This window comes from Parasteatoda tepidariorum, chromosome 3 (assembly GCF_982258835.1).
Source record: "Parasteatoda tepidariorum strain Cologne lab strain chromosome 3, Ptep-v5.0, whole genome shotgun sequence".
Taxonomy (NCBI): domain Eukaryota; kingdom Metazoa; phylum Arthropoda; class Arachnida; order Araneae; family Theridiidae; genus Parasteatoda; species Parasteatoda tepidariorum.
The window spans coordinates 65579581-65592983 of record NC_141757.1 but is presented as its reverse complement, the minus strand read 5'-3'; the positions used below and the strand labels follow the sequence as shown (position 1 = coordinate 65592983).

The 13403-nt window shown below is 27.9% G+C and overlaps 1 protein-coding gene across 2 annotated transcripts in view; it reads left to right on the top strand.

Annotated features, from left to right (window-relative positions):
• LOC107441979 (adenylate cyclase type 2) overlaps positions 1-13403 on the top strand; it is a 62360-nt gene that overhangs the window by 29379 nt on the left and 19578 nt on the right. For both annotated transcript variants that reach the window (XR_006225820.3, XM_043047931.3), the window contains exons 12-17: positions 2121-2240; positions 5966-6036; positions 7784-7867; positions 9345-9512; positions 12500-12596; positions 12676-12810. Coding sequence is in view for 1 of the 2 variants with exons in the window: in XM_043047931.3 (XP_042903865.2) it covers positions 2121-2240; positions 5966-6036; positions 7784-7867; positions 9345-9512; positions 12500-12596; positions 12676-12810 (675 nt within the window). In the remaining variant the exon portion in view is untranslated. The remainder of the gene's footprint in view (positions 1-2120; positions 2241-5965; positions 6037-7783; positions 7868-9344; positions 9513-12499; positions 12597-12675; positions 12811-13403) is intronic.

Sequence of the window (13403 nt, the reverse complement as noted above, 5' to 3'; positions counted from 1 at the left end):
TTTCCACAACTTTAAATTCTAAAATACCCATGGAAGTGAAACAGAATTTCCTGTGAAAAGAATTTTACGCGGTATAGCGCTCTCTTACTTAATAAGTAAGGCATTACCTTATTAAGAGATGAAACTTTCCTGCAGTACAGTTATCCTTCGCAAGTGAAGCACGAAGGGAAAGCTTTTGATACTTATTTTTCTTATCCTCCGGAGCAAATTTCACCTACTATGATTTTATTTCACTCGTTATTTTGTCTGTTGAAAAAAATATGAAGCATTTGTGCTCACATCTTCAAAATTTGCAAATGCTTTTTATAGCTACTTCTTTTTTGATTTGGAACAATTTAATTAATCGCTTTTCGCTTTCTAAATTTTATCTTTTTCTTAATTGAACTCATTATTTTGTCCACCGAAAAAACATGAAGCATTGATGCTCGCATCACTGAAGCTTACAAACGCGTTTTGTTACTAAGTTTTTTTTCCCCGTTTGGTGACTATTTTATAAATTGCTTTTCTTTTACTTCTTTTTTGGGGCAGGGAGCTTTTCTTTTTCTTAATACCTTTTATCATTTTGTTTGTCTAAAAACATGAAACATATGTGCTCTCATTTTCGAAATTTGTAAAGTAGTTTTATTACTAGTTTTTTTTCCGTTTGATAACTATTTAATTAATAACTTTTCTTTTTTTTAAACATTTTTGTAAAATTTTTTCTTTTGTTTTTCTTTTTTCAATTTTTTAATTTTGGTTTTCTATTTCGTAATTCCACTCATCTTTTTGCTCGCAGAAAAAATATGAAGTATTGAAACTCGCATCTTCGAAGTTTGAAAACCCGTTTTATAACCACATTTTTACTGTTTACTAACTTTTTAATTAATTGCTTTTCTTTTCCCTAAATATAAAATAACAAATGAAACCTTTAAGAACAAAATTAGAAATACACGTTTGAATTTTAAAAGTGCATAATTAAAGAATAAATAAATAAAATTATTAAAATGCAAGAGACGTTTGATATATAAAACTTCAATATAAAACTTACTTTTTATTGAAGTATTAGTGAAGATTTTTTTATTCAAAAAATTTAATTTAATTAAATGTGTGTGGTTTATTTATTTATCAACCGCAAACCTAAATTGTTTTTAAAGTTTTAGTGCCATGGTAGTTCAAAATTATTATCTTAATTTCTTAATATTTCAGGTTTAAGATCACGAATAAACATTGAGATAGTCTTCACCTTTCTAAATGATGTGACAAATTTGAAGTTTTCTTAAAAATGATTTTTCAGATTAGTCATCAATTTGATAATTAAAATGCTATTTCAGTCAAAGTTTTCAATTGTTATTAATGGTATAATATATTTAACATTAATTTTGAAGTTCACATAATAAGGTAAGTTTATTGTACTTTTGTAAGTTTCATAATGTTTTCTCTATTAAAAATTCTCGTTATTTCTTAAAATATTTTTGAGAGCTATTAATAAAATTTCTGGTTTAGCTTAAGAGTATGCTATACCATTGGAAAAACTGCTCATTGAAAATTCCATTTCTCCTTTAGTGGCGTTTTAAAATTCAGAATTAAGAGGAAAGTGAGTTCGAGTGAACCTAGAGTAAACCATAACGTTTCAAAAGTTGAAAAAAAAATGCTTTTAAAATATTAAAATTCAAACAAATTACTGCAGGTTAACTAAACCACCTGCGTAATCTTAAGTAATTAATTCTCCCATAATTTCTTTGAATTTAGAAATTTTTAAAAAGAATTTCCAGCATTTAGAATTTCATAGTTTACACTATATCTGAACTCACTTTTACGAATGAAAAAAAAGCAGAATTTGCCAGAAAAAGTTTCTCCCGTGGTATAGCATTCTCTCAAGCTCGAAAAAGTTTTATGAATTTTCAAAATAGGAGAATTAAAAGAAACTGAATAAGGTTAATTTTAATTAACTCGCTTTTTTGTTTTTTGAAGTTAGTTTTTTTTTTCAACTCTGTGGCTTTTAAAACTATTAATCTGTATTTTTTTAATGTATTTAATTTTATTTTTATATTTTACTGTTTAGTAAGTGATGCTCAGTTTAGACCTAATTTGATTATTTGTATTGCCAGCCAAAGTTAATCACTTTTATTTTAAAAAAACAGATAGCATTTGATAGCTTAGATAGCTCAGAGAGCGAAATGAATAAAGAATCGAATAATGCTCGATTTCAACGACAAATATCAAGAGGAATTTCGAAAATCAGTCTTAATGCAGCTACAAAGGTAATTATAATGGTTTTATTCAAATTTGAGTAAATAATAAAAAAGTAGCTTACATGCTTAAAACACATGCCTTTATTTTTAAAGTTAAAGAAATAAAGAAATATAAATTTTTTTTGTCTCTGTTTAAATTCACACTTAATTTTTTCATTGTTTATCAAAAAGGTCCTTTTTTCACTTTTAAATGCAAGCAAACATTTTTTATTAGAACATAATCATCTGATTCATTAGACACTTATTTTTACTGATCTTATGACTGATTTATTAATCACGTACTTCTATGAATTACTCTATTTTTTGGTACAGGGCACCAAAAAATAACTTTTAATAATCACCCTAAATAACTTTTGATCTATTGATCGGATCTTCACTTTTTAAGACTCAATCTTAATGGTGTTAGGCGGTGACCTCAAATATGTTAATTAATTATAACAGACGATATTTAAGTTACAAAATCTGGCACAAAAGCGTACTTTCTCTAAATAAACATGCCTTTTTTTTTTTTTAACGAATTCAGATTTCTGACTCCCAAAATATAGGGGGTAGTCGCAATCTGGGAAATATGGTCCCCATAGTTGGATCAGGAGAGCGATGCAAAGTTTGGATTCCTTAATGTTAATTTCACTTTTTCGTAAAATTTTAAAGCGAATTGAATCTCTGACGATTATAAATATCGTTTATCCAAAGGTAAATTACGCGAAAAATAAATTTTAGTTAATATTTATTATTTTTTATAATTTTATTTAATAATAGTAGAAAACATTTTGAATTGTTAGGTATAAATTTTTTTACGTCATTTCAAAGTATGTAATTGTGACGGAATACAATATTTGGGCGAAGTTGGTTGAATAGTTCCTGAGAAACCAAATTTCAAATATTCGAATTCTTTGAAATTAACATATTTGAGGAAACCTTTGAACCATTTAGAGTGAGTCCAAGAGCGTAAAGTTCAAATCATTAGATCAAAAGTTATACAGGGTAGCCCATTTTTTTGGAGCACTGTACATGCACTGTACATAATAATGTGGAACGTCTCTCTTCTTCATTAGAATAATGATAATATAATTGGAATAATAAATTATTGATAATATATTGTTTTATAGCTCATAACTGCACACAATTTATAATTTTTTAGCATTTCTTTCGCGTTTTCTTCTTTAAAAAATTTTACACTCATAAAACCTCGACATATTGCGTAGCATTATAGCACTTACATAGACAATCATTAATACATTTTACAGTCTTCATTCAAAAATTTATTTTTTATTCCTCTTTACCTAACTCTTTCTCATTTATCAACTTAAATTTATAAATATGTTATAAATTTAAATTACCAATAAATGTTCTATGTTAATTTAAATAATTTAATCCGTAATTTAAAAAAAAAAACTTAACAATTTTTACAATTTTACCTTTTTTTTTATTATTGTTAAAAATTAGGGCTTGATAATCGAGTATAATTCATTAGAGTATTTGTAATTTTAATAGAGAAATGCAGTTAAACACAAACAATGAAAATTAAACAAAACATTGAAACTTTCCAATATCTTTTTTGATTTATTAAATACATAATTGGGTAAATGATTTTATGAATCAATTCGAAGAAATTCTAAAATGCATCTTTACCATCACAATTAAACACGTGAATTTTATCTCTAAAACTTGCAATTTTTCAATTACGTTTTTATTAACCTATTTTCATATTGCAATAATAGAATCTAGCATTCTAAATCAACCGCTTTCCAGTAGTGAGAGCTCTCAAATCTAATAAGATCAAATTCATTAAAAACTGTTCCACTGCGCTCGGAATTCAGCGTAATGTTATCGTCAAAGTGAATAATATCTTCAATGAAAATTTCGGCCACTTTCCGAGCAGCACAAAAATGTTCATTGTAGTTTTGTGCTGGATGACAGCACGAAGCTCCAATTTTAACATTTTGTAATATTCAATGATAATATAAGTTTTAATTGTTTTCTGACTGGTACAAACAGAATTTATCGCTAAATACAAATTATCTTTAATCAAATGTCTACCATTTCCAGACTATTTACTGCTCAAATTTCAAAAAGATGTTGATCAAATTTCAACATGATTATTAGATGATAATTCAAATAACAATAATTTCTTAAATGCAGTACAGCAAAATGTTCTCTCTTTCATTGCCAATTGAAATTACTGGAATTGAAACTACTCCTCATTGCCAATTTAAATTACTCTTCGTCATTAAAAAAATAAACGAATTAACTTAAACTTTAAATGGCGAAAAATTATTAAATATTTTAAACTACGTTTTTTTAAGTAAACTTCAAAAGCGAAAGAACCTATAATGCTTAAAATGTAAATCATGGGTGCAAGGCGCAATATCTTCATAATGGGATACTGTGGGTATCTCGATCCTGATTGGCTGTTGAAACGTGACATTTGCTTACGCTAGCAACCTTTCTTTCCATACTATTTCGAGTAAGCCAAACTTATCTCGTACCATTTCTCTTAAGTAACGCAGCCTATATTTTCACCAAAATTCGTTCACTAAGATTTCAGTTCTACTTCTACATATTTGCACAAAGACTTAACACAGCGAAGCCATGTGGAACATGAACAAATTTATTACGCATCGAAGTTGCCAGATACACAAAACAAAAATAAATCACAGTTACAATTAAATACGTAAACAAATAATAAATCTAAGTAAAGTAAAAGAAGTGGACTAGAAAGAATTATATTTAAACAAGTTCGATGTGATATACGTCTCTGTATTTAATTAACTTAACGTTAATTATCATTTCAAGTTATGTAGCGAAACTTAACTCAACTTTGATCCTCCATATTGCTGATATAGATTAGCTGGTGCTGACGTCATAGGTCACATGCGTGGGTATTGGTTGAAGTGCAAATACCCAATTAAATTTCATCTCCACCAAAAATCACCAGAAGTGATCAGCCCTATGTTTTTCATTGTAGGAATGATTAAATATTAATTATTTTCTCCTCTTAAGAACAATTAAAATGCAGTTTAATATATTTTTTTAAATTTTATCCTATTATTTACAAATTTGAAATCAATAACTCATTAATATAGCTTAAAAATACAAGTCAGCAGAACCTAAATGTATCATCGGCATCATTTGAAAATCTATCAACGCCATAGTCAATTAGCTTATCAAATTTGTTTTGAAACGCTCTTTAAACTCACTATGTGAGTAAAATAATGAATAACTCTTTTTGTAAAAAAAACAATTGATAGTTGTAGTATAATCATTTTGAGTAGGTCATTTAATTTAACAGGTGCTGGTATTGCTAACAATCTCAGTTAAGTCTCAGTTTCTGTTAAGTTGTTGAGTTTCAAAGTTATAAAAAGAAATTTCTAATAAAAATTGCGATTATTTTTTGTTAAAATTTACCTCAAATGAAATAAAATAAAATAAAATTAACAAATAAAAATTGAGATTAAATTAAATCAATAAAATTTAACTATGTTAGTAAAAGAAAATAGTACTGCATGAATATTAAGTACTGTATCGTTTTTATAATGATTTCTCTTCTTTTTCTAATTTTAATGAAGAAAAATAAAGAGAGGTAGAGTACGCTATAAATAGATAAAGAAAAATTCAGAGAAATAGCTCTAAATAGATAAAATATTAGTAAACGAATCATGTTTCAGAAATAAATTTAAAAATGTTAAATTCAATAGTTTGTTCGCATTTTCAGTTTTTTCTTCTTTTTCCAGCGGCAGTCCAGCAATGAAAGCCTTCTACCGCTGCATAGACGTGGTGCAAGCACAGTTACAACAGACAACAGGTAAATTCAAAATGTGTATATTGAGGTTAAAGTGGAATAATACCGGGTACCTGAGATTCGAGCTAAGCCATTCGACCTATAAACCGTCAGATTTAACCAAGTTCATCGTTTAGCTGTGCACAATATATCATTCCTGAAATGCTATTGATGCACAGCTTTTTATAAAAATGATTTTTTCTCGAAGTCACCCAGTCCTTTCCCACTATTGGAGTAAATCCATGTACACCAGGTACACTTTATGGAGAATTTGGAAATACTAGAATTTGAGCGAAAATTAACAACCATATACATTTTATATGCATATCTAAGAAAATGATGCATGAAATTTACATGTCACGTAATCAAGGTCGTTTTCAAGGGGGAGGGAAAGGGACAATTGTTCTTTCAAAAAATATAGTGTTTATTAATTAGCCTTTTTAAAAGAAAATTGCAGAGAATTTCTTTATAGCTATATAAAAACTATGATTTTGCATAAAGAGTCTTCAAAAATTCTAAAAAATGTGAAAATAAGGTTTTATTAATCCTTTAAAAAAGAGTACCGCAATAAATTTTGTCATGGAGCCCGTAATGACATTTGCTCAGCCTTGAATAACGTTGTCCTCCGCTGTACCCGGTTTTACCCTACAACCCATTCCTACCCCACTCTCCCTTACGTATGCATTTCTTGCGCATGTAAATTTATTCTTATAAGATATATACAAATATAATATGTATTTTTAGCATTTTTGTCGAAATGCAGTTAAAAAAGTATAAACGCACCAGTGCGATAAAGAAGCAAAAACAATGAAGAAGCATTTCGTACAGCAAGAAAAGCGAGAGGAAGAGTACCAAAATTAGTTTGACTGTCCGTTAAAACGTGTAGATATTTATGAAAATAGCCTTCTATCTCTTGTTTTCTCCAACTATTAAGCAGATGTCGATGCCTTCTATTTCGCCAAACACACACACTGTATGTTAAATTTCGATAGCTTTTTTTTATTGGCTTAAATATTAGTTTGAGATTCCTATTATGATTAGATTCTTATTAGATTTTAGTCATAATTAAATGTATGAGATTTAGTCCATGAGACTATACTAGACAATGAAATTTAGTAATGATTAAATCAGTTTATTGATAGGGGTAAAATATTCAGGATAAAGTTGTTAAAATAACACTCTAACTATTAATGTTTTTTATTTTTATTTTATATTAGAACCGTAGTTGAACAGCCGAGACAAATTTTGGGTTTACGACTACTAATGTTCAACTCCGTAACCTTGTAATTTTGAACCTAATCTGGAAGACAAGAGAACTCCTGTATAAAGTATTCGGAGAAATTTGGCTTCGATGAGGACTTTTTTTTATGTAACTAACCCGCATTTGCGTTACATGAAGAGGAAGACCACGAGAACCTGCCACGGTCAGAATGACTCTATCCAATGATTCTTCTACCACTAAGGATATTTGACGTCTGCACTGTGGTTGGTGCGAGCCAGATGCGAAACTTATAAAACGTTAACTTAAGCATAACATTAAACAGAACGCCTACTTTATACCAAATATAACCAAATATATACGTTAGGCCACTTTTTTCAATCATATTTGTAAAATTAGTTTATTTGAGTAACACTTTTGAAATAAGTTTTCATTGTTTCATTCACTTCTCTTTTTAAAATTACTGTTTTTTCTTTGAAAAATAAGTATTTTATGGCATGTTTTGTTTACGCAGTTTGTGGTTCATCTAAAAACTATAACTTTCACCCTTAGTTTAAACCAGTTCAGAAAGATGGTGCGACATGTAAATAAAATAATGGAAAACACTATCTATAAGATGGCTCTTAGCAAAAAAGAGTGAGTTGAGTATCCCATTTTTTATCACTCTTTAGTGGTTTGTATTTATGTAGAATAAGCAAGGAATGCATTTAAGTATTATGAAATGCATTGCATATTTTCAATGTTTAACCCTTTCGGACCGACTGTCACAAATACGTGCCAGCATAAAACTGTATCAATCAGGGTAAAAAGATAAAACTGGTAATCAAAGTAATTCTTTAGCAGTTTATTTGTGGGCGGAGTTATAATTGTTTGATTTATTTAATTCATCATTACTTTGTTCAAAATAAAACTATTTAGTTATACTTTGAATTAACATTGATTATATATATGATTAAACTAACAATAATTAAAGTAAAAGCAAAGTAAGTCTGTCAAATTAGCAACGACTACATTTAAGTTATCGTTTTTTATTTAGTTACAACTTGATTCTGATTTTGTACGAATGCTTTTCTGAATCAACCGTCTCCAAGGGGTTAATGAAACTTTGACAACTCGATCTGAGGTCGAAAATTGATCGAGTTATTGAAAATTCGAATAATGGTTAATAAATTATTCATAATTTTTAAAAAATTCTTATTCTTATTTTATAAGGTTATACATATAATACTTATTATAATCATATTACTTATATTATTATACTTATTGTAATCATATTACTTACATTATTATAAAATCATACTACTCACATTATTATACTTATTATAATCAAATGACTTACATTGTACATATTTTACTAGTGAGATATACATGAGAAATCGCATGATCAATTCAGATGCTATAAAATAATTCGTTAAATATTTCAGGCGAAATATGAAAAAATTTATTAGTATAGAAATGTTTCCATTATTTTGTCCATGTATTAGGTCTAAATGAGAAAAAAGTTTTGCTTTTAATTTTTTTAAGTTTTGTTTTTAATGTTTTGCTTCCTTCATTTCAGGAAGAATTGCAAAAAGTTAAAAATTTTAAATCTAAATTGGTAAACGTTAAGTATTAATTTGAAATATATTGGCTTTCCAATTAAAAACAAGAGTAAAATAAAAGACGAATTATCATTAGGCAACTTAGTTCCAGACGAATAATCTTTGGAAATTTTCTAAATGATGATCGACTTCTTACTCACGAATAATTAAATGGTATATAATAAAAAATAATAACAAAATATGGCGAAAATAATAGTTTTTTTTTCGAGGAATTTGTCCTGTAATCAATTATATGAGGATATTTCAAAAAGCTTTGAGCGGCTTATCGATACCAGATTCATGTGTATTTGAATTATTTTGACAATTCGCTAAGACCAAACTAACAAACATTACTCAGTATTTCTAAATACAAAAATTTATATTAACTCAATCGTAATTTCAAGTTTTTCATATTTCTTTAAGGAAGTCAGTTTCATAACAAGATTTTCCTTGAAAGACTAATAAGTAAATGAGCAGCTCTTTACAAATTAAAATAATAATTATTACAAAATAAACTTCTTTTGGTTTCGCAGTCAGTGGTCAAGCAGTGTTGGTATTCATCCTCTCTTATTGTTTTTTCGAGAATTTGGAAAAGAAAAACCGTATCTGGAGCAGCCAGATCCACTCTTCAAACATTATTTACTCTGTGTGGTTGTAATTTTTCTTGGATTAACAACTATTCATTTACTCATAATGTCCAGGTAAGAATAAACTTTGTTGTCTAGAAATATTTCTGAGACTACATAGTATTTTGTATGAGAATTTCACCTTACCTGAAACATGATTGCTAGATTTTCAGCTGATTAATGGGTCCTTATTTTATTTTTTCTCTAATAAAAACAAAACCAAGTAATTGTCTCACTGCTGTCTCCTAATATTAAAAAGAAGTATTAAGAAACTTTACCTTTCCATTTTACCTAAGAAATGCGTTAAAATTAGCTTCAAAGCTACTCGCAACTTAAAAGCTATACTGTATTTTCTGCGTGAAAACTTGTCAACCGACTTTTATTTTTCATGTAGGATATTTTACTCCAAACATAAGTTCCAATTTAAAAAATATATGCCGAAAAAGCGCCATTCATGGAATTGTTTGCTCGGGAAATTAGGAAATAAAAAAAAATAAGTGTAGACATTTTTCAGGTCAAAAATTATTCTTAAACAATAACCTGAAAGATGTCTCTTTCTCTTTCCTACGTATATAGAAGCGAAAGTCTGTATGTATGTTCTCTAATAACTCGAGAATTGGAGCACCGATTTGGATCATTTTTTTTTCTTCTTTTTAAGAGTTTGAAAATTTATATAGGGTGGTTCGTAAACTACCACCAATTTCCGGCGTCATTTACTCCAGACGCAATATCGAAAATACGAAATTCCATTGTTGAATACAGATTAAACTTTCCCTTATATCTTTTAAATGGCTTCACTGATTGGCATGGCGTTTTTTGTTACAAATTGCTAATATTTTTGTGATCATTTTGCAATATTTTTTATCCCTCTATATTGAGTTGTGAGCATACAATATTGAAAAATGCATTTCCATTGTCTTAACGTTGCACTGTCATCAAAACAACATGGCTGCAAAATGTTTTTTTTTCTTCTTTTAAATAAAGTAGACGAATCTTGGGGAAAAATGAAAAAGCTAATTAAAGATCTCATGATTAATTTCTGAAGCAAAAACGCGAGCTAGAAACAAATACGCGTTATAACCGTAAATTTTTTTATAACTTTTGTAGTAAAGTCATCAAAATTAAATAAATATTATATTTTCCTGTAGCAAGTAATTTTAAACATTAATATGTTTAAAATTATTATTTTATAATTTTAAGCATAAATATGGTTATTTTTATTTGTTTAAACAACATTTCAGATTCAAGGTGTTTAAAAATATTAATTTCTAATGCTGAAACTTTCTGCTGCTAAACATTTATAATAATTATTATGATTTGACGTCTTTTTTAAACACAAATTTCAAATTCAACTACATATCGCTATCTTTTAAACGAAAATAAATATCATAAGACTTATAAAAATAATCAAAATTTTTAATGGCGAGAGTTTGGGCACCAACAGTGACTAGATGCTAAAGATAAAATTATACGTTTGTGTACTCACATTTATGGCCTAGATCAGTTAAGTCTTAAATCCTGGGTCTAAATATTAAGAAGAAAGAAATTTTAACGTTAACAAATATTTAATGTTGGCTTAGAAGAGCTAAATAAAACTGATTACGAATCAAAAGTTTATTTTAATTACCAAACATGCCATATGGATGTAAAGACTGATTTTACTTATTATTGTAAATAGTCATTTACTTGGTTATGCTGTGTTTCAGATCTGAAACAATGGTAATAAGCTGATTTTTTCAACAAAAAAAATTTGCTTTAAGGTCTATTGTTTACTGTTTTAGATATGAAAACTTTTAATCTTATAACAGTTAAAATTCTTTTATTTTGGTGAAAGAAACTCTTACAAATGAAATTCATTGATTTGCATGCTTAATAATAGGAAATAAAAGCACAGTTTTATTTAACAAAGTTGCTGATTTGTTTTATTATCCATTAAAAGCATCTGAGATAATTAACACATTTGTATTATTATTATTTTTTTGTACGTTGTACTGAACATTTTAATATCAAATCCACTATACCATTTGGATATATAATATTTATTTTTCTTACTCGACTCTGGTATTATTAAGTTGTTGATTTTAATTTCTTTCTAATTTAGGAGATTAAAACTAAAGATTTATGTCGTTATTATAACGTAATTCTATGATAATGGCTTTATTATCTAATTTATTAACCATTTATCTCAGATAAACGGTTTCTAAACTTATTAACTTATAATTTGTATTATTGTTTGATGTAAATTACATTACTATGCTATAATAAATTACCGTTAAAGAGATTCGCAAAATGATTTTGAACTTAACTATCAGCTGCATGTGATGACGCATGCAAAATTGTATTTAATAAATCAACCTGTTTAATAAGCGAAAATACTGAATATCAATTGTGAACACCCCATATTTGTTATAACAATAAATCTGCAATTTTAAGGGTTATTTTAAAAAAAATGATTACCGGACAAAATTGTTTAGGTTCACTGTAGTGCATCTACGACTACAAAAATACAATTCCAATTTTCTAGTATATAAGACATGTTAACTCGATTCTATGTTGGGGTACATTTTCATAGATGAAGGTTGACATTGTTGATATATACAAGGGAATTGGAATTGTATTTTTGTAGTGGTAGATACACTACAGTACTCCCCCACCGGAAATTTGATCTGTGATAGAATTCGATGAATGGGATACCACTAGTTAATTCATTGCTGTTTTGTGAGAAGCCGGGAGAGCTGTATTAAGATCGCCGTACTTTTTTTTTATGCTCCCCACATTCCCTAACAGATTTTAATAGAATCCTAAGGAAAATCTTTGAACCTGGGAAGCGTAAACTAACACAATTCTTTTTAGTATACACTTTTTAATACATAAAATAATTTCACCTTTTGTTGTAAAATTGCTTTATACTAACACTGTACGAAAATCTAGATAAAATTACGATGTATGTATTATAATTAAGTATGTATTATATTTATGTATTATAATTATGTATTATATTATGTATTATTAAGCTAATGACTTTAATACATTTTTTTTGTACGTAATTACATATTTTAAAGTACCTTAGAGTTTTGGCTTACTTATGGGGCAGCTCTTGTGCTTATTATAAGTGCATGCGTTCCTGCTTGGTATGGATACATTTGGATATATCTAAAGGTATGATGATTAAGTTTTTAAACTCAATAAAAATAGTTTATCTAAAGAAAGTTTAAGAGCTATCTTTAAATGTTTTCAGCAAGATGAAAACGATCAATTACTAAACTCATCAGCTCTGAAAGTTTCTCGAACAGTATGGAAATCTACAGTGTTGCGAATGACGATATGGTTTGTTGTATCCAGTGTCGTACTGTTTTGCTCTCTTCAAGGACTAGTAAGTATTTTTCAAAGCTATAAGAAAGGTGAAACGTACTGGGTTTTTCAAAGCAACCACCCTTCATATCGATATTAAGAATGTTTATGAAATATTGATTAAAAAATTCGCAACATAAGGAATCTTAAATTAATTTCTGAATCATACAAGAATAAAAAAAAACATGTTATCATGCTCAATTGTGAAATACTTATCGATGTATTTCTGGTCAAAGGTAGGATAAAAAATACTCAATATCGTGCTTGTTTGTCTTACAAGACTGGAATGGGTCCGTCCTCAATTAAAAATCTTTTTTCAGTTATAAATGAATTTGAAGATTTTAACCCCTTCTTTGCTTTGATCTCAATAATGATTTGTTAGAGTGTTATAACATTTTTGTTTTATTTTTCTTGATCAAATATTAATTTATAAGCCTTATTGTGTATACTTTTTACTTCCGAATTACTAAAGGTGCTTACTTAAATACATATCAGTCCTCTTTAAACATTTGAGCAACTACAGAGACATAGTTATATAAATGCTGTTTCTTTATAGCCAAGTGTCTCTTTGTACTATAAAGCGACGACCGATTACAGCGCCACCTGATATGAAAA